At 36.1% G+C, this 22,467-nt stretch overlaps 1 protein-coding gene across 1 annotated transcript in view; it reads right to left on the bottom strand.

Moving 5' to 3' along the window:
- The window catches only part of LOC105210939 (uncharacterized), a 213,628-nt gene extending 191,511 nt beyond the window's left edge, over positions 1 to 22,117 (bottom strand). The window contains exons 1-2 of the mRNA XM_011182150.3: positions 21,739 to 22,117; positions 17,971 to 18,929 (exon numbers count right to left, since the gene is read on the bottom strand). Of these exons, the coding sequence (XP_011180452.1) occupies positions 17,971 to 18,439 (469 nt within the window). The 5' untranslated portion in view covers positions 18,440 to 18,929; positions 21,739 to 22,117. The remainder of the gene's footprint in view (positions 1 to 17,970; positions 18,930 to 21,738) is intronic.
- Positions 22,118 to 22,467: the final 350 nt, after the last annotated feature.

Here is a 22,467-nt window from a genome sequence, read left to right as displayed (position 1 = left end):
GACAGACATCCGGATTTCAACTCCACTCGTCATCCTGCTCATTTATGTATATATAACCCCATATCTAACTCTTATATTTCTTGGTGACACAAACAACCGTTATGTGAACAAAACTATTATACTCTGGGCAACAGGTTGCGAGAGTATAAAAACGTTTACCCATAAGTGCCCGCTGTATTAAATAAGTACACCCTCCACCAAAAGTTAGCTTTTAAGCTGTTTTCGTAAATCTCATGGCTGTCTATAGAAGTACACTGTTTACTCGATAGATGGACGTCTAAAAAGACGGAAACGGAATCCATAGCCATACTGAGATATATGTATGTCGGCAAGGTGAAGGCACCAGCGCCAGAGTTGAATAACATATATCTATTTAACGCTTTCGTCCCCGACTTTTTGCCTGTGGTTTTGAAATTTGTTTATCCATTGGCACCATAAAAGAATACCAAAAAGAGATTACATATATATTTATTATAGGCGTCAGCCTTCCGTAGCTTGTGAGTAACTCTGGAGCATGATGGTTCACAAATTATCAACGACGTTAATGCACTATTTAAAAAAAAAACTATAAGAATAACGGTAAAGAATGTTGTTAAACGTTTTGATTTTCATTCTTAATATATTAACCTATAAGTAGTCACTTAAATCAAGTTAAAACATTGAACACAGCTTTTGCTTTAAATCATCAAACTGATGAAATTGTTCACAGGCAACGTCCGGGTCGAAAGGGTTAAAAGGGATGAATTTATCTATTTGTAAAGTGTAAAACATTCATCATTTAGATCATAAAAAACATCAAGTGAAGAAGACCAGAAACATGATCTAAGCGCCAAATGTTTAACTAACGTAATATCTTTTTATGATTTTTTTAATCTATTTTTTCCATATACATATGTACATATTTTTATACAAATACTCTATAAAAAGTCAACATTTTATATAATGACTGACACCTGACCTACTAGCATCATAACTTTCTCGGCAAGATACTCTCAAAACAAACAAATGACATCATTTCACGCAAATACAAACAAAAAAAGGTTGTTAACCCTGTATAGCTTCACATATCGGTATATAATGTGCAAAAAATGAGGCGCTTAAGGTAATTAAAGATTTTACATATATGAACAGATTTGCACTTCAAATAGATAGACATAGTTCAAACACATTTATATCCAGTTGAGACTGGATGAGTATTTGCTAATAATACAAACCGGTATAACAAATAGCGAGAGATGATTACAAAAAAAAATACTTAGAAGAGTATGTACATACGAATATGCAAAATCAAATAGTTGTTTAGTACGAGTAAGTAACGGCTAAATCCGGGTACAGCCGAACATTATATATTCTTTTCAACTTGTAACCTAATTTTGCTTTGAGGCAAATCGTTGATAATTTTATCGGTAATTTATAGCTGTTCTGCCTTAGTAAACCTTATATAGATGTAAATACAATTCTATCAATTTTTGTAGTGACTCATCTATATCTAAGGCCCACATTTCATTCACATCATTTTCAACTCACACTCACAAAAGAGACCTCACCTGCTGTTGCTGTTACTTACAACTATGAAATATTAAACAGTTATCTCCATATTACACGCTGCATCTCACTCGGCACATTGGCTATATTTTATTGTCGATAAAGATAAAATTAAATGCCAATTCCATTTTCTTACAAGGCAGTAAAAAACACAAGTGCAACCAAGCACAAACAGGGAACACCGCAAGATGTATGCGCTCCAGTTGTATGATGTGCACTTGTGAGCAGTTTGTTTGCACTCGAATATGCTTTTGCCCCTCGGACTTTGGCCCCGATTAATAAATTCCCACGCAATTTCCTTCAAGTCAGTAAAAAGTATCACAAAAATAAAAGCAGACTCTCTCTCTCTCTCGTGGCAGCAAAGTGGAAGATTAAAATTTCAAATTCAACTCACTCGCTGCAAGTGGAGCGCAAACAAAGAAAGCAGGTACTTTATGGCCTAAGAAGATAAAGAAAAGTTTTAGCGAATTGATCCGACTATGTGAGTGTGAGTGTGCGAAGAGTGCAGTAAATGCCAGTGCAAATTAGCTGAACAGAGAGCCAATCAATATGAAATGCTGTTGACTGTCAATTTGGTTTGTAGGTTTTGCTTACAGCGAGTTTTTCGCACTTAAAGCAGCTGCTCGCGGGCTCGCGCTGCAGTGTTTCAGTGGCAATAAATAAACAAGAAAAATAGAAAAAGATTTGTTTTTGAAAAGTTCTCAAATGTCTGAAGTGACGTCCTCGCTATACATAGAGAATGAATTTTTAGATACCAGCTATGTCAATTTCTAAAGGATTCAAAGACTATTATCAAAAGGTATTTGCTTCTCGACTGATACTTTCAAGATATTTCTGAATTGAGTATATTTCCCCTACGATTCAATAGACATTTGGAGCAGACACTGGCATAGAGCTTCCAGACAATTATGAAACGAATAAAAAATGCATGGCAGCTCCTTTCCGTGTTATCGAAGGAAACTTTAAATTCGATGAAAAGGTGGTGTGTATCGATTATTTCCCCTCGGGTCTTTTCCAGGTTTTGGCACATGGTGATATCTTGTGATAAATCCATTGTGGATTTGTCAGAACTAAAGCCACACTGATAGGGTCAAATCAGTTCGATGGCGGTGGGTCGCTTTGGCGGTCTCTATAGAACCTTATATGCAATATTGTGGCTTATTCCACGACAATTGGGGCAGATTTTGGAGTTTCCTTTTTATAGTTAGATTGGGCAGATTCCAATCATTGGACATGGTTTCGTCCGACCATATCTAGTCAGCTCTTCGCTGCCATATTTGAAAAGCTCGGCCGGCAATTCCTCGGCCCTGCCGCTTTATTTTTCTTCAAGCGGGTAATTGCTAGTCAAATTTCTTCATAGTCGGAAAATGGAACATCTGTTCCAACGTCATCGAATGAGGAATCGAGTGCGCCATTTTCTGGTGTTGCACTTTCAGGCAGCCTACTTTCTCTCCACAGCGAAACGGCAATCGTCAGCGTACGAGCATCCATTTTTTGGCTTTGCCGAAATGCAATTGTTTCAGCTGCAGTGGTACGCAGTGAGTTCAAAATGCCATTCTCAGTTCCCTTATAGCGATATGGTGAGTGCTCCCAGAGAGCAGGAGTAGAAGTCGAGTAGAAAACTGCTAGGCTGCCTGTTGTTATTGCAGCTTTTCGGCGTCGAACCTGCCTTGTGACGAACGTTCTTTGCTGCAAAGAGGTGCGTGCGTATCTCCGCTGCTACCGGCGGCGCAGAGACACCTTTCCAATTAAGGGACCGGATATTTTAGGTGCCCTCAAATCATAACCCTTACAACGTGTGCAGGGGTTGTCGTCATCAGTACAGGGTTTCTCATCCGAGGCTCTGTTTGATTTTTCATTGGCGTAGGTCTTTTTGGAAAATAATGTAAATAACGGAATCTCTCTCCCACCACAAATTTCAGAAGGACTAATTTTCTTCCGCGCTTCAGTCGTACTTATTGGATGGCGGGATGTCAGCCTTTAGTCCTATAAGAACATCAACCGGCTGAGCACCTTGCTTCTTAAAGGGCCGGCTATTCTAGGTACACGTCCCCAAACTGAAACGTTTGCAGGGGTTGTTGTCAATAGTAGGGAGGTTTCTTATCCGAGGCTCTGTTTGATTTTTCATTGGCGTAGGTCTTTGTGCTGGAAAATAATGTGTAAGAAATAAACTCCATTAAGTTTTTCTCATTTCCTCAAAAAAATGTCAAAATTGTTGATTTTCAGACTGGTCAAACCCCTTAAGTTCAAAATTTAAATAAAAGCGCAAGCTTTAAACGTTGTAATTTTTCGAGCAAAAAACAAAAGTGAGCTCATAAAAAAATTTATTGACACCGTATATACTAGGTACATGTATTTCACTGCTTGACTTCCACGCTTAAACTAATATTTAAAGGTTAACGACTCACCCATTTTTACATTATTTTTATGTACTTCATGTTGTTTTGCAGTTTGATTGTTGTTGGCATGGTTTACTTTGCTATATTTGTTTTAGTGCATATTACATATCTATATACAAATATACATATAGACATTATATACATATGTACGCATTTGGCTGGTCCGCTCGCCGACGCCTTTGTGTGCCAAGTTTTCAGCCGTTATTTTAGGGCTCCAAACACTTTGCACAAAAGTGTGTAAAAAGTAATAATTTTCATGTAAATATATTTGTATGTATATACCTATGTGTATTTAACGGCGAGTACATAAAAACGACGAGTTTTGTTTGGTGTTAATACGAGAATACTCACAGCAATTCTTCGACTGTTTCTTCTTTGGGTTCTTCAATTGCTGTTTCGTGCAACGGCACTTTAATATAAAATACATACATACACTTATATACATATATATATATATATATATATATGCACATATGTATATACATATATATACTTTACTAAACATATCGATGTCCCGGGCATTTCAATACATTCGTTATCCGTGTTGTTGTGTAGTTGTTGTTTGTATTTTTGATTTTTATGACCATTTCTTTGGCAAATGTACAAAATACGAAATACAAAACACCAAATATCTCTGTTTGTAACCGAAAACGGCAATAAATTTCTTGACGCAATTTGACTAGGCAACAACACAGTTTCGGTGTTCGGTGAAAACTTAATTCCAACCCATGGCATATGTAGTGCTATTGTTATTGCTCTTGTCATTGTTGTTGTTGTTGTTGTGCCGTTTTGTTGTTGACACGTTGGTCGGAAATGTTTGACATTCTGCAAAAATGCCTAGCAAACCAAAATAACTTTGTCAACTGCCACGTGCTGTTGCTGCTATTGGTTTTGTTGTAATGCTTGTTTTTTACTGTTATTATTGTTGTAGTGAATTTAAAGGCGTTAATAAATTTGCTTGCTCGTGAATTATGCTTGACTAAATTAGAGTTAGAATTTATGGCTTGTATGCATTGTGGTATTTTAATAATTTATCTGAAATTCCATTTTCAATGTTGTTTGGAGTGTATACTTTTTGTTGGTACTGTAATACAAAACGCCCAAGCAGTAAAGTAATGCTGTTAAAGCCCATTAATTCATAGTTTAAACAGTTAACGATGGTGCAGTTTTGTGTATATCGGACTATACCATTGTTTTCTATATAAACAATAACATAATAGAGTCCATATTTTAACTCTCTCTCTACTAAAATAAAACTTGAAAAATATCTAAAAACTAATTCTAAGCTATTTATTACACGGTACAACACTCGGCTTGGTATTGGACCAAACAATTTTTTTCTGGGCAATTGAGTCATAAGTAAAAAATTTTATTATCTGATTTTCGAAGTTGACCTCCAAAATTGAAATATTTGGATTCGAAGTTCGAAAAACGGGCTTTTTAAAAAAATATTATTACTCACAGGATATGGCTACTAATATATTCAAAATATAGATAAAATCTAAATTTTCATCTTAATTCAAGTATATGACAGATGCTATGAACAACTCAGCTTCAGGATCATGGTCTTCATCAGATATAAATAAAATTAATTAATTATCTTTGAAAGCAATATATATAACTATACAAGTATGTTAGAATTCGAGATTCGAATCTAAACACCCAATATTAAATAATTTAAATCAGAACATAACATGTTAGGTTAGTCTGGCAGGTCACTTTCAGTTTTGGCCTTTAGCGATACCAAATGAAGTTCCGTCACACAGTCCATAAGGCGTAGTCATCCTTTAGTATGCCTTAACGCGAATTTTAAAAGGTTATTTTCTCTCATTAGGGATAGCTCTTCCATACTGTGTACTAAATTCTTGAAGCGTTGCCTTGCTACTGCAGAACAAGCGTAAAAAATTTGATCAATAGTTTTCCTGGTGCATTGTTTGTAACATTTCCTGCAATCCTCTCGATCTGTCCGCCCGATCTTAGAGGCGTGCACCGCCGCAAAACTGTGATCAGTAGGTATGCCAAGTATGTTCTTACCGTTCCTACTATGGAGCGTCATTCGGAATTCCGCGTACTTTTGATCTTCCGCTTTACACATAACTGTTGCTTTTTGCACCCCGTAGATCTCTCCAACACGTTTTATTCTTTCTTACTATGCTCCTGTCCAGATCATTGTATAGACAGTACAAGATTTTACCTACGTCGGTCACGTCGAATGACAGTTTTACGCCCCTTTTGGCAATCCCGTCTACTATCTCGTTCCCCTCGATGCCTTTGTGGCTTGACACCCAATAGCAGAGAACTTTTTTTATGTTCTGGCGACACCCCCCATCCTGCTACCCAAGACACTTTTGGTCGATGTGCCGTACGAGGTTATTGCTTGATTGCAGCCCCGTTGTCTACGTAGATGTTTATAGTAATCTGGTGGTTTATTGGAGGCAAGCTCAGTGGCTATTCCAATTACAAATACCTATACTTGAAATATGCTACAGTGATCCGGCAGTTAGAAATGTTTCCTCTTACTACGGGCAGTATACCCAACACCAATTCCGTCCTCCATTTGTACCTCCTCCTATTGCACCGAAGAGCATAATTGGTCTTACTATTGTGTGACGACAGTACATGAATCTCATCATAGTAGTTCTTAGTTAACTGGCAGTGTGAAGACAATTTTCTAGAACTATTTCCATTTTAAATAAAGCGTTCTAAAATAGACCATATTTAGTGGAAACCTACGACTTTAGAGTTATTTTCGTATAAGTTTCTTTAGGGCAACAACACACCTGCGGACGATACTTTGCCAATCAGGAAACCATATTTCATCATTGCAAACAATTGCAGAGGTAACGTCACTTCGTGACTAAGATCTTGAGAACAATGGGATGGAATGTCTTGAGCTTTCATAGTATTTACCAAACCAAAGTCATTTCATCATGTCCTATAAAGAAATTATTGTGTTAGAGTGAGAGTCAAACTCCCTTAAAGCACATATCTCAGAGTGTCTAGGTAGCAGAGTAACCCAATCTAATTTGTTTTCAAGTAAACAAATTATTTATTATTAAAAAACTTTATAAAAATGCCATAAAAAAATCTGATTGTTTTTGTAATTCACTTGTTTTTCATAATACTAATTACCCCCTGCTGCTGTTATTGTCACTGTATTGTCTTTGAATTGCCGCTTTAGCTTGTACATTGCGCTTATTTAAATATTTATGTTTCCAAACAGATGTACCTATGGAGATAAATGAAAAAATTAAGTCACCAAAGAGCGATAATAACGCTAAAGGCAACAACAACAAAGTGCTAATCCCTAAATAAATGCAGCCCCCTAGCCGAACCACTGTCAAACATATAATGTTTCTGTATGAGTACACATATGTATCTATATAAATAAGGCATACATACATACATGTCTATATTTGTAAATAGATGTGAACCCACCTGGTACACAAATAGTTGCCGTTAGCCTGCAGCTGTTGTCGGGCTTGGCGGGGCACAAGCGCCCTGAAGTATGCATTTAAATTTCGGCAATTCTCTGTAAACACTTGACAGCGCCGTAAGCACACACAATCACCAGAAAAAACACTTACACACATGTTTATATTAATATTTCATTAGATCTATGTATGTAGATTAATAGTACATGGCAATACATATATTTGTATGTAAATGTGTGCTCAATTCTGGAGATTTTCATTTGAATAGCAAAATGTTTATGCATTTGAATGGGTGTAGATTTACAACTAACGGCTATTTATTTACATATAAATTTCAATTTCGGCAAATCTATTTGGAAGCACTAGCCTTCTTATATGTATATACAGAGCCTTTAATATTATAAATATGTCAATATATATGCATTATGTATATTTGTAACTGCCTGTAGTTTTCCTAGAATATTTCAAATAATTTTAATTAAATGCTAGACTAAAGGTCAAAAACGAAAAAAAAAACAAAAGGCATTATGCCCAGCCAGCAGCGTTGATTGTCAACGCCTTTTGGAGCCAACAATGTTCCAAAAAAATTTTTGAAAAATATGTGAAAAGAATTAAAATGAATGCGTAAGGCAGTTGAAGTGCGAGTAAAACCCATTTTAATGCCCACAACTAGAATTTATTAAGATTTCGAACCATAATTGAATAATAATATTTCTATTATTAGCCTTAAAGGTGCTTAAGTAGATATTAAAGATTTTTCTAAAATATTTTGAAAGTTTTTACCAACGAGTAATTTCAATGTTAATACATATTAACTGTTATGAAAATTTATATTAAGTATAAATAATAATATAATAAATTTGTTTCTTTACCATATGGCTATGGGGAAAGATATAATTCAGGATCATCCCGATAAGGTCGACTTAAAAAACTGGGAGGTGACAGTATCAACATGTGGTTCTACCTTCAATCTTATTAGGCAGGCTGGAAATTTAGAAGCCTTTCCATTAAAAGATATCAATATAACAAAATCTATATAATTCGTATAGAGACCTAACCTTTAAAATCTTAAGTTCGGGTGTAACCGAACATTTTATACTCTCGCAATTAATTTATTTCGTCTATATATTGTATAAAGTCCATTGAAAGTTGGAAATCATAATATTAGGTTAGAAACATCGAGGTCCTCGTGTTTGATATATGTGGCCTTAAAAACCTATGGTCCGATTTCGGCGATTTTTAGTATGGGCCTGCCACACTATAAACATAGTATTTGTGCAAAGTTCTGCACCGATATCTTCACTAGCGCTTATTTTATACATTGTAATGTAAACGATTCAGATCGTCTTCAAAGTTCTTGTATATAAGAAGTAGGCGTGGCTGTGAAGCGATTTGGCCTATTTTCACAACATATCATTGGGATGTAAGGAAACTAATACAAACCAAATTTCATTGAAATCGATCGAATAGTTCCTGAGATATGGTTTTTGACCCATAAGTGGGCGATGCCACGCCCATTTTCCATTTTGTAAAAAACTCTGAGCGCAGCTTCCATCTGCCATTTCTTATGTGAAATGATTTATTTATGATTTAGTGTTTCTGACGTTTTTATTTAGTGAGTTAACCCACTTTTAGTAATTTTCAACCTAACCTTTGTATGGGAGGTGGGCGTGGTTATTATCGGATTTCTTTTTTTTGGACTGAATTAAGAAGTGGCTAAAAAACCAACGGCAGAAAGTTTGGTATATATAGCTCTATTGGTTTGCGAGATATGTACAAAAAACCTATTTGGGGGCGGGACCACGCCCACTTCCTCAAAAAAATTACATCCAAATATGCCCCTTCATAGTGCGATCCTTCATACCAAATTTTATATAGCTTTATTATGGCTTAGTTATGGCACTTTATGTGTTTTCGGTTTTCGCCATTTTGTGGGCGTGGCAGTGGTCCGATTTCATTTTCGAAAGCAACCTTCCTATGGTGCAAATAAATAAGTGTGCCAAGTTTCAACAAGATATCTTAATTTTTACTCAAGCTACAGCTTGCACAGACGGACGGACGGACGGACAGACAGACATTCGGATTTGAACTCCACTCTTCACCCTGATCACTTTGGTATATATAACCCTATATCTAACTCGTTTAGTTTTGGGTGTTACAAACAACCGTTATGTGAACAAAACTATAATATTCTCTTTAGCAACTTATGTAAAATACAGTTGATCGAGATAACTACCAAACTAATAGCCTTTTCGCACAGAAGTTAATTGATCAATTAACCGACCCCTGCTCGATTAAAGCGATGATGAAGATCGATGTACCATACAAAAGGAAAATCTCATTTCTTCATTAAATTTTTATCGAATATAAATCGAGTTAGAAATGCAATGCAACTCTGCGAGTTATTGTCCACACTGGAAATTTGGTTATGGTTATTTATAAAAGAGCAATCAGCTGATGAAACTTACCAACTTATTTTGAAAAACAAAAAACAAAAATGTATAACAGAGCTGATCGTTAATCGAGTAGCCGGTAGTGCAAAGAGCAAAAGCTGGTTTCTCACATAATATCTTAATGTAACAATTAATTTGGTTGTGCGAAAAGGCTATAAATTAAATATTCAAATTAAATATGTTGGACACAGCGTCCAAGAGTACTTATGTCATTGAAAACTGGATCAGGATTTCCAAATCACTGTTAAGTGTTCTTAGCATTTGAGGTCTCTCATCAAATCTGATTACAGATTATTCTGAACGTTGGACATATCATTCAAGAGTACTTCTGTCATTGAAAACTGAATGTTGGACATTTCATTCAAGAGTACTTCTGTCATTGAAAACTGGATCAGGATTTCCAAATCACTGTTAAGTGTTCTTGAGATCTCTCATCTAATCTGATTACAGATTACTCTGAATTTTGTTTTAGGTGTTAGCGCTAGCGCTTTCTAGACTACTCTACACTTGAGACGATGTATGCAAATCAGAGCACTCTACAAAGACTTTTTCAGCTAAACAACTGTTTTCTCTTTTCTGTCGACTGATTTAAATATAACTCAGTGTTCGATCCAATCTCTGGATTTTACAATTCATCCGCATTAAAAACCTCCCTAGACCAAATTTCCACAAAGTTTGTGATTATATTTGAAGGTACAGCATAGCTGTAGTCTATATAAAGTATTTTATCAGATCCGATCATGTTTTTTTATTAACTTTATAAAATTCGGGAACGCTGTTTCGCAGTTTAACCGAAACCTTCCGTCCGAAGAATTCCGAAGAATTTCACAAGTCACTCTTCCTATCGCACATTACGCTCGGGTATAAAAAGTTTTTCCAATTGAAATGCGAGTAAGGTTAGCCAAAAAATTTGGAATGTGCACAATTTCAATAAGTGCCCTGATATATACATACTTATATGTATACATAGGTATTTTCAATATATTTTATGAATACACATAAGTTTGTATGTAAAACAGAAATATTCTTAGCAACTAAAATTCCAATTAAATGCAAAAGTACTTTGGCATTTTCGGCCAAGTTAATTTAATGTACGTATCGGGAAGGGCGCGACCATCGCATCGCTTAAAGGGAGAGATTGTAAACAGTAGCGAACGTGTGCCAACGGCGATTTTGGGACAGAGATTGAGTATGCATTAGACTGATTAACTTGCACTACGTTAATTAATACGACAAATATAACTTCAACGAAACTAGCGTGTTATTTACGTATAAACCTAAATACTTGCTTGTAAAAGGTAGATGATATGTCTTGATATGTATATATGTAACTAAGTATAACAATTTTCTGTAGGTTCTGATTGTTTTGGGGGAGAAAAGCTTCACACGATTTACTAGTGTCCGACCGATACCAAAATTTTGGCCGATGCCGATGCCGATGCCGATTAATCGGCCAGTTGGCAAAGAATCGGCCGATGCCGATGCCGATGCCGATTCTCTCATCAACAACTTTATTTATTAAATTAGTATAGTAACAAATAAAAACAAAGACAAATAACATCACAAAATAAGTAAACAATTCAATTCATATGTAAATATGAAGTTGTTTAGTGATTTAATTAATATTTAAAACTAAATAAATTATTATTATTATAAGATATATGTTGATAGAACAAATAAGTTATTCGCGTTTTCTCAAAGCGAATCTTCTTCTTCTTCTTGACTGGCGTAGACACCGCTTACGCGGTTATAGCCGAGTCCAAAACAGCGCGCCACGTATCTCTCCTTCTGGCAGTTTGGCGCCAATTGGTTATTCCAAGCGAAGCCATGTCCCTCTCCACCTGGTCCTTCCATCGGTGTGGAGGTCTCCCTCTTCCTCTGCTTCCACCAGCGGGTACTGCATCGAATACTTTCAGAGCTGGAGCACCTTCATTCGAACAACATGTCCTAGCCAGCGTAGCCGCTGTTTTTTTATTCGCTGGACTATGTCTATGTCGTCGAATAACACATACAGCTCATCGTTCCATCGTCTGTGGTATTCGCCGTTGCCAATTCTTAAGGGACCATAAATCTTCCGCAAAACCTTTCTCTCGAAAACTCCTAGTGCCTTCTCATCGGATGTTGACATCGTCCACGCTTCTGCACCGTAAAGTAGGACGGGAATGATGAGAGACTTGTAGAGTTTGGTTTTTGTTCGTCGAGAGAGGACTTTACTTTTCAATTGCCTACTTAGTCCATAGTAGCACCTGTTGGCAAGAGTGATTCTGCGTTGGAGCGAATCTGCAATCAGCAATATTGCTTTTTCCTTAAGGGGGTATACCGGTGTGACATTTTTAAAAAATCGATTTTTTACTTTTTGCTTATTCGAAAGTTTATAATTTCAAAAATATCCTGTGAAAGGTAACGTCGTATCTTGAATAGTTTTTGAATGGCAGCGTTCTAAAGAGCAATCGCTCACATGTATTAGCCGCTATAGTCGAAACTTTAAACGCGTTTTTCTCGAAACGACTTTTCATAAAATTACTGACATCATAACTCAACGAGATATTGACCGATCAACTTCAAATTTAAACTGAATATTCTTGAATATATTTACTATACAATGACCTACGATCTTTTTGATTTGTTGAAAATTGTTAATTTGGCATTTTAAAAAACGACCAATTTATATCTATAAATCGAAATTTTTTCAAAACTACGCCATTTTGTTACTGTTTGATATCTTTCAATAATCGTGGGTCATTGTATGGGGAATATATTCAACTTTAATAACATTTTTAAATTTTTGTGTTTCAGTTACTGATTCGGCCGGAATCATGTCAGCAGTTGGGGAACTTTTTTTTTTGGCACCTCCCAAGACAACCCATAACTCCTTTATTTTTCAAAATTTTTGTAAAATAAAAATCTTAAAATATAGATGAAAGTACACCTTATTATGTCCAAAAAACTTCGAAACATTCGACCGAGTACTTTCTTTAAAAAAATTCGCTAAAATCGCCAATTTTTCATGGGTTACACTGAGTTACCCCTTAAGGACATATATGAGCATTAAGGCCAATATTCGAAAATAGTAGGTCTAGTAAAAAGAATCCGTTATTTTCAAAGATATGACTTTTGTCATTTCTATCTCGCATTGTGAAAGGCGTCACATAGTGATAGTGACTCGATAGAAACTTCGGAAGCTTGTTTGAGAGGTTCTTTTCCATGCACCTTATTATAGTCCAGGCCAGCACCAAGTGATTATTAATTCATCCTGTCTATGGCAAACTTTTAAAAATAAATTAACCTAGTTATGAATACTTCTATAATAGTGACTTTAAAACATTATCTTCAAAATCTCAACAACTTTAAACAAAACTGTACATATTTGACATAAATCGGATGTTTCTAGCAGTGCTAAATAAAACCTTTCATTAATGCAAAATTGTTGAATTTCTTTATACTAGACTTAAATTATCACCATGATGAATTGTTAGTTTAGTCAAATGTGATTCACTGTGTTTTATATGGTAAACAGAAGAAATCAAATTTTATGCTCTAAAGAAAGGAAAGAAAAAAAAAATGTATTTTAAAATAATCCGAAAGAAGTAGAAAGAATCGGCTAAGAATCGGCCAAATATGGCCGATGCCGATACCGATGCCGATGCTTAATATTGTGGCCGATACTGGCCGATGCCGATACCAAGGCCGATTAATCGGTCGGTGTCTACGATTTACACAAGCGCTTGATTGAAGGGAACATCCTTCAGGCATGCAAGTAAAACTATGAAAACAATTTGTACAGTGGATGGATTTTATCATTCTCACAAATCAACTTCAACTCTGGAAGACTTGGTAGCCATAAGTAATATGGATTGTAGAAGACAAGGTGATAACCCAAACTAATATGATTTTATGCATTCAATTTAAAAGGTAGGATTCAACTCTTTTTTGTAGCTAACTTAACCTTCACTTAAATATTCTTTATATGAAGGAACATCATAAAAAGGCAAACTATTTTTCAGAATCAGTCTTTCCCAAACATAACAAAACCTTAAATAGACAAACCTTCCATAACATTATAATAACATAATTCTTTATAACAGCCTACAATAGTTTCAAAAGAGTACTTACAAAAAACGTCTCTTGAGTGCTTGTGCTCTTTAATTGCCAAGCATTTAGTAATTCAAATTAAGCAGCATAATTAAGTAATTGTCAAATTAACAAAAGTTTTCGCTTTTAGTGAAAACAATGCTGCAAATCGCCAAGATAAAACGACGTAAATAACTGCGACAATTTGTATGCTAATTAAGCCATTCAAAAGCTTCATATACCAAGAGGTTTATGTATGAGTTTGTGTGAACTCGAAGGAAGGATTCCTTTGATATTCAAATGCAAAAGGGAAAGTGAAATTGTCTGCCGAATATACATATAATGAGAAATATGATAAGACCTCCTACTCCTACTATTCCAGCTTTTTGTAATAATTTCGCGAAAAGCTCTTAATGCTTTCAATTCTAAAGTTTTAACCGATTTAATTCCGAAATAATTAGACTTTATAACTCCACATCCATAATAGCGCGATTATAAATGTGGTGGAGATATTTTTAGGCGGTAGAATAGTAAATTAAGCTCATTGCCTTAAAGCTGGTTTGTTAATTATCAAATAAATATATAGTAGGCTAAATTAGACTCTATGAGCAATCCCTGATATGAGATCACATTGGAACTGTTATAGACCAGCAATTTGTGAAGCCAGAATACTGCTGTATTTGGAACTCATATATCAACAAAAAGCCTTAAAGTCATCACTGAAGTCTGAGTAGGAGGTTTGTTTCATAAAAATATTTTATAACCTTTATTTTTAATATATATTCACCCCTGAGCCTAGACCAAAACGGTTACATTGAAACCCATCAAGCTAAAAATATGCTTCAACGCAATCAGGTGAATCGGTAGCAAGCTCAATGCTGGTTCGTCTTTTGGAGTGTTGTAAGTTCGAAAGATTCCAGAAAATATTTGAACAATTAACAGCGCTCCCAAGAAACAAACTTAGACAACTAGTAACACACGGGCCACTGCTGACTTAGGTGCCATCTGCACAAACTAAGAATATATTCGTCGGATCAATGCCGATTCTGTGATCTAGTAGCGAAGACACCTGAGCATCTACTCCTTGAATGTCCTTAGTTAGTGTGGAAAATGAGTCAGGTAATGGGGGCACTGTATCCCCAAAGATGCGTTCGTAAATTCTTAATCTAAATCCAATAGTAAGTTCGAATCCCAATCCCGACAGTATATAAAAAATATTTATATAAAACTTGCGGGAATACTTCTAAAATTAAAATCTTTGCATAACCTTTCATCAACCGGACATATCTCAGATAAACCCTGTATTCTTTTTTTCATGACATTTTTTCAAACCATTAGGTGATTACTTTATAATCAGAAGCTTTCGAGGAAATGTATTTTCACCAGAATCCAAAAAATAAATATAAAAACATATATAGACCGTATTTTCCTACATTTTCACAAGAAACAGAGTATGACCTCTGTCTCATTCACATATGTGAATGTAAGCAAGTTATTATTAGCAGTAAATTATGGAAATTCATAACTAATTATAACACAAATCCCAACAGAAGCCTATCAAAGTGTTTACTTGACCTCGCAAGGGCAAATCTGGAATTCACTGGAACACGCTAACTATATTTACTTCTGTGACAATACACAATCAAAATAATTAACAACACAACGATAACGAAAATTCACGGAATTCACTAATGAAACTACGAGGCACTGCAAAGCTGTGCAACATGAAACACTATTCAAGCCAGCCGACAGAAAATGAGCCAAGAGGTCAATCCACGAATGAATTGTGTTTACAAGTGCATGTATATATTAAATAGAATGTCACTGTCAAAACAAGAGAATTACAACAAATAATATTAAATTAGCTTGTAGAAATGGCTCAAAGTAGTATCAAGGGTATCTCGTTCGCTCCCACTCATTACCTCGAACCCAAAGCAATCACAACTTGTCGAAGCCCTCAGCGACTGCGGTTCGCAACGTTAACCGCTAAAATTTAGGAATCATTGAGTTGTTAAAATTTTTGCGATTTCTGAGTCAGCGGAAAAAATATGCAAGTAATAATTTGTGGCGTAATTACCATGGCTTTGTGGTGGCGCAGCGAAAGTTGGTGCAAGAGAGGCGCAATCAAGTGGAAATGGTGGCGTTGTTGTTGGAAATGGAAGCAGAAATGCGTGCGCGTAAATTTACCATTCAATTTGTTTTATTTATTTATTTTTAAGGTGACAGTTGGATAGTAGTCATGGATGGAAGGAAGAGACAGTAAATTCAATTGGAATAAAATGAAACCCAGCGCTACAGTTTTTTTTAAACTGAGGAAAGCTATTTAAGTAAACAATTTGTCTGTTATCATAAGTTGGATCTCCCATAAGTCCAAATATACTACATGCTCTCAAATCGAGTATTGGCACTGAGATCTATTCTACTAGAGATTCTTCATAACGAAATCCAAGAGGGAAACTAAGAATTTAGCTAGATTTCAAATAAGAAACCTCTACTATATTGGCCTTAGTACTTCGAAGAGATCGAATCTGCCAATGGATCCGAAGTAGTGGAAAAAAAAAGAATGGACCACCCTTAATTAAATCTTTATAAGGAACCAGAAATTCCAAACATCATTTGTTCATCAAGCAACATCAAATATTTTCGAGATGATTTTAAAACAGTCTTTCTTAGTATCTAACGGTGGACAACAACCAGCACTTATGCAGAAGCGAGCTCTTTCTGGCCCGCGGTGGATCGAAAACGGTCATTCCAGCTGCTGTCGCTTAGGAAGGCTCTTCTCGCCGCAATCATTGGTGTGCTTCGTGGTCATTATCCAATAGGCACACATGCGGTGAGGTTAGGGATCAAGCCAGACAGTCAACGGCTGCCCTTTCGACGATCTAACCCTGTTAGGATCGATAAGTACTAAGTATACTACTAAGGAATCATCCAAGCATTTGCCAGACTAAAGGTAAAACACCACGGTAGTCACATCTTCGGTGAACCCTTCGGTGAAAAAGACTGGAATCGGCATTAGCCGATTTAAGAACTTTATAATAGAGTCCAAGCACTTTGTCGAATCAAAAGGATCTTTGCGATCCGTGAAGAATAATTGGGTGTCACAAAGCACAATCGAAGCTATCTTAGTGAGACACTCTGCAGTTGTGGAGATCTACCCCTTGATCTAACCTAACCTAACTAACTGATTATTAACAACTGTGACTGTTAGTAATCGAACCCATGTTCGTAAGAGTTCTTTAATACACCTTAAGCATACTTGAACTTCGTACTCTCCATCCTAATTCGAAATTGGTTAATACACCGAGGAATAACGGCACTTGAACTCCGATTCGATAACTTCATCTACAAATTCAATTACTTTTCAGTGTCAAAACCCCCTCAGAATAGAGAATTGTGTGCAATCTATTTCAAACTTGGCTTAAGAAAGCAGCAAAATGACAATCAGAAAGCTGACAGCTGTCAAATAATTTGCAACAACCGTTTAACTGTAAAATAGAAATAGTGAAAAAAGGCAAACTTTAGCAGTAAGGGAATCTGGATGTGAGAAGGAATGTAGCGCAGATAGGTAATCCGCATACAGGTGGCAGATGACTCCAGCAGTCAAAGTAGGTGAGGCACAAATTGATACAACAAATACGCAAAACTGCCGAATCCAAGGAATGTGGCGGTGATGATTATTTAAAATGCGCAACACAAAAGCGGCAATAACTTTCTCGAATGCTAGTGCGTGAGCACGTGCGGTGTTGGCGGTGGGGTTGGGAGGGAAGCAAAGGACACCTTGGCTGGCAGCGTGCAACAAAGCAGGGAATCAGGGGTGCGTCGTCAGCTTATTACTAACTAAACAAGGAGGGCAATGCCAGAGTAAGCACACATAGTAGATACATTCATAATACTTCGACATAAGACATAAGACAGCACAGAGCAAACGAGATGCGCGCAGGCAGGCGAAGGCAGATAAAAAAGTAAAAGTTTTGGAAAAAAAAAAAATAAAACGAAAAGTGAAAAACAATCAAAAGGATAACGTACAAGTACTTAGATAGGTATGTTAGATAGCATAGGACTCACCTTCGTCTTCGCCCAATTCACCCAGTTCACCCAATTCGCTCATATCGTTGAACTCGGATATTTCCGCTTTATCGCATTGCTGTTTCACAGCCGCCAACGCCTTCTCGAGTATGCCACCGTCACCCTCGTCGCGTGAGGCGCTGCGCTTGTTAGCATCACCGTTACTTATAATTGAATTTGATTTCGAGTGATTTGTGAGATTGTTTGACGTCGCCGTGGCCGCCGAAGCTGCCGATGCTGCGGAGGTTGCAGAAGCTGCGGATGCTGTCTTTCGTTGGCTGCCAGCGCTGCCACCGCTCATCTTCTGTTGCTCCACCAAATTGCCATTCTGCTCGCCGGCACCAACATCGCCATTGCTGGTTGCGGTGTTGGTGGCGGTGACGGCTTCGGCGGCGAGCTCACCCTCGCCATTAGTGCTGGCAGCATTGCCGTCTTTTGTCTTCAGCTCTTGACTGGTGTTGCAGCCCATTTTGTGTGCCTTTTGGGATTACACTTAATGTTTCGTTTTTGTTCTTGTTCTTGCTAATGCTATTGTTGTTGTATGGCTGCTGGGAAGCGGTGGTTGTGGTCGTTAGTATGAGTGCTTTAGTCACTGTTACTTTGTCTTTTGTTTTTTTTGGTTTGTTTTCGTTGACTTTGTTGTTGCAATTTTAGTAGTTGTTGTTGTTTTATGTTTTGTTTTGAATTTTTGTTTACTACGCTTTGCTGCGGTTCTAACGGCGGTTATTCGCGCTTAGCTGCGTTGCGCTGCGCCCAGAGGTTGTGTGTGTGTTTGTGGTTTTAATTTTGAACTTCCGTCACTGTTTTAATATTTTTGCATTATCAAAATTTTATTTTGTTAGTTTTCGCTTTTATGCGGCAAACTTTATTAATTTAGTTGCAGAGAGGTGGGAGCAATGTTAAATTGTTTTAAGTTTTTTTTGTATTTAACTGTACTTTTTTTATGAAAAATATACTGCCTTTGAGGTTATGTGCGCATAGAAATAGAAATGATTAGGTACTATGAATAAAGCGAGGCTTAGATTTACAAATTACCATATAATCAGCGATAAATATCATAATGGAGTAATGGATATATATGTACGTTTAATAATATATTTTGTAACCTAATAAATGTTTCCATACGACATACAGGGTGTACATATAAAATTTTTATTTATTTATTAATAGCAAGCGAACACGCATGACTCGCGGCTATTTGCAGCACTTATTGAATTTGCGCAATTTCTTTGTATTTTACTGCAGTTCTAAAAGGCAATTTTAAAATACAAAAAAATATGTTAGTTTATACGCTCCGCTCCGAAATTTATACAGCTTTTAGAATACATAATAATCCTAGGTCTGATCAAAGCCTTTTCTTTTTTTCAAAAATTTATAAAACCAATTTACTGTTGATTTTTTCCTGAAAATCTAGAAAAAACCTAAGGCCGCAATTTTTTTAATTTTTTTGAAAAAAAAACAAAAAAAAAACTTCGAGCCCAGGCCCAGGATTATCTATTTATAAAATTAATTTTTCTTATCCGAATGATTTTAGATGAATCTCCAAGGACTTATGATCGGCACCGCAAGAGCCTTTTTTTTTTGAAATGGGTCAACACAAACAGCTTTAACTTTGGAAATTATAAGTTTTTTTCAAATTTTCATGACTTCAGGCAAAACATTGGTTATTCATGGTATATTATTACTTTTGGTAAAATAACATGATTTAATAGCCAAAAAAAATTACTGAAGATTCTAATTTTTTCGTGTCTCTGACTACCTCTAACCCCTTAAGTGAACGTATAATCTTGGCTATAATGTAGCTTGGTGGCGAAAAATAGTGAAATCGGTTCAGGAATTACTTCAACACTCTTATACTTTACTAGCGGACCCGACAGACGTTGTCCTGCATGATATTTCAACCTATTAGAATATTAAACCAAATATGAAATGAAACAAAGTAACAAAATTCAATTGTAAAACATTTCCCAATTAAAAACAATTTTATATACCTTTAGGGGTTTTCTATACAGTGACGCAATCTATTTTTGACCAATATAAAACATCAAAAAAATATAAATTTTAAATTAATAAAATTCACTATTCAAATTAGACTGAATGGTGACTACAAACCATTCTTGAATTTATTTAGGTCCTTAAAAGCGGGATAGAGGAGAGGTTAATAAAAATGCAGGGATAAGTATATATACAAATGGATCCAAATTAGATAAACAAGTGATAGGTGTTGTCTTTTCAGGAAAATTAGACATCAAAATCGCTTGCCGACTACCAGATCACTATAGCGTTTTTCTAGCAGATATTACTGCAATCTCTCTCTAACAAAGAGAGTGCTAATAATAAGAAATACATTTATTACTACAGACCGCCAGGTGACCTTGAAATCACTTAAGTCCCTTAGAGTCTCATCGAAGATGGTGTAAGAATGCCTTCAGCTATTAATGGGACTATATGACTATGTTCCAGGATACAATGACATTCCAGGAAAATGTGAAGCAGTCTCGATTGAAACAATCCCTGACTTACTAAACAAGCAGACAAATGTGGCCCAAATGGTATAAGGGCCGCATATGCCGTTTATTGAAATTTAAAAGAAACGACTTAAGAACTCCAGTATGAGTATTAACAAGTCACTATCTGATTGGTAGGCATGCCAATAGACTGGAGACACCACAATAGTTATTGAAGCTGCCCAGAAGAAGAAGAGAAGGATACAATAGAACAAAAGCTAAAAAGTACTTTACGAAGCTGCATAATATATCCCGTACATAGCTACTCATATATATAATAGATATGGAATTTATGACACTTTCGTTGATTAGTGACACTCGCCTTGTGAGGCGAGGCTTTGCAAAATTGACAGTTCGTAATGTCTAAGACGAAATTTAGATGAAATAATGCTACCACATTTAAAAATTCTTCTTTTTCAACTATATAGAGCTTTCCCGTATTTGTGGATCTGCTCTCAAGATAAATATTTTTTTATAAATACTTCATTTTACTTTTTATAGAAATAGATTTTCAGGAACTTCAAAAAAAATATTTTTTAGTAAAGAATAACCAAAATTGTGACAAATGATATATTGGAAATCAATTACAATAATAATTGATTATATTATGAATGGTAAATTATTTGACGAAATCATTTGAAGGACAGTTGTCAGTGTAGAAATTCTTACACTTAGGTTCTACAATTTGCAATTAATAATTTTATAATAATTTTATGTGTTATAATAGAAATATGCAGTTTTAAAAATAAAACCCATATTATATACGATATATTCACATTTAATCACTTCACTAAGTTTGTGTTTTTGAAATTCCTTCACATGCCACCTTAACACACTTTTGAGACTAACCAACTGCTTCGAAAACTATTAAATTACACAAGTTCTACTGTTTAGTACTGTGTTTATATTTTCTCCACAAGTTTTTGCCTCGAAAGCTTTGTTTACTTTCGCTTAAACGTCACACAACTTCATTACACCGAGAATTTATGGTTTATTTTGAATGCAAAAGTGTAACAGTTTCATATGGAAATTTTTGCATTCGAGACTGATTACCAAGGCAACCGGTGTGCTACATTTTTGTTTAATCAATGCTGCAAGGCACGTGCAACGCCGGAAACTGTGGGAGGATCCCTTGTATTTAATGCACCCACAGCAATCAGCACGAAAAGGTGAGATGGATGTAGGGATTTTTATTTGAAAATTTTTATTTTATTTATTTGCACTTTAGAACACTGGACCGAATTTAAAGCGTTGAACACACCTGTATTTAATACAATTTCAGCTCAACTTTAGCTGCTGCACAACCGTTATTTCGCCTGAAACCGTTTCGTTGTAGTTCAATGCTTACGTTCAAATTTTCGAAATTCGAAAACTCGCCAGCGACACTCACTAAATAGTACGTCTACAAAACGCGGCCAACGCGCTGAAAAACACCAAAGCAAATGTAAGTTATCCGTTCGTGGCGGAACAACCGTGTACTAATACTGCCAACGTCTGCTCAGCACACGCACCGCAAGGAAAATAAACGTTGTGTCACATGAGCGAGGCAACGCAATGTCGAACGGTGGACGCAGCCACTCGCACAATAGGCAATAGGAAAGAACAAGCGAACGGGTGAGCGAACCTTTTTTGCAGCGACGCAACCTACGGTCCCGCAGGACAAAAGCACGCACACACACACACAAGCACCCAGCCGAATGCTTCACGCTACACTTGTTCGAAGGACAAGACGCATAATGGAGAGCAGAGCAGAGCGAGAGTAGCTGGTGTGCAAAAGCACAGCCAAAAATTCACTCTCAAGTAAACAAACTTCAAGTGGAAAAATAACTGCATAACATGTAACAGCGTTGCCAGATTCAACGAAAATCGACAACAATTTAGTATTTTAATTTTGACATAACGGCATTTCAAAGTTCAAAATATAAATTAGACGAATAAAAAATGAATTTATTAAAAAAAATTATCTCCGTACCATACATTCATAATTTTA

This window comes from Zeugodacus cucurbitae, chromosome 6 (genome assembly GCF_028554725.1).
Source record: "Zeugodacus cucurbitae isolate PBARC_wt_2022May chromosome 6, idZeuCucr1.2, whole genome shotgun sequence".
NCBI lineage: Eukaryota > Metazoa > Arthropoda > Insecta > Diptera > Tephritidae > Zeugodacus > Zeugodacus cucurbitae.
Note: the sequence above shows the minus strand (reverse complement) of the source record. Positions and strands in the feature narration are given on the sequence as shown.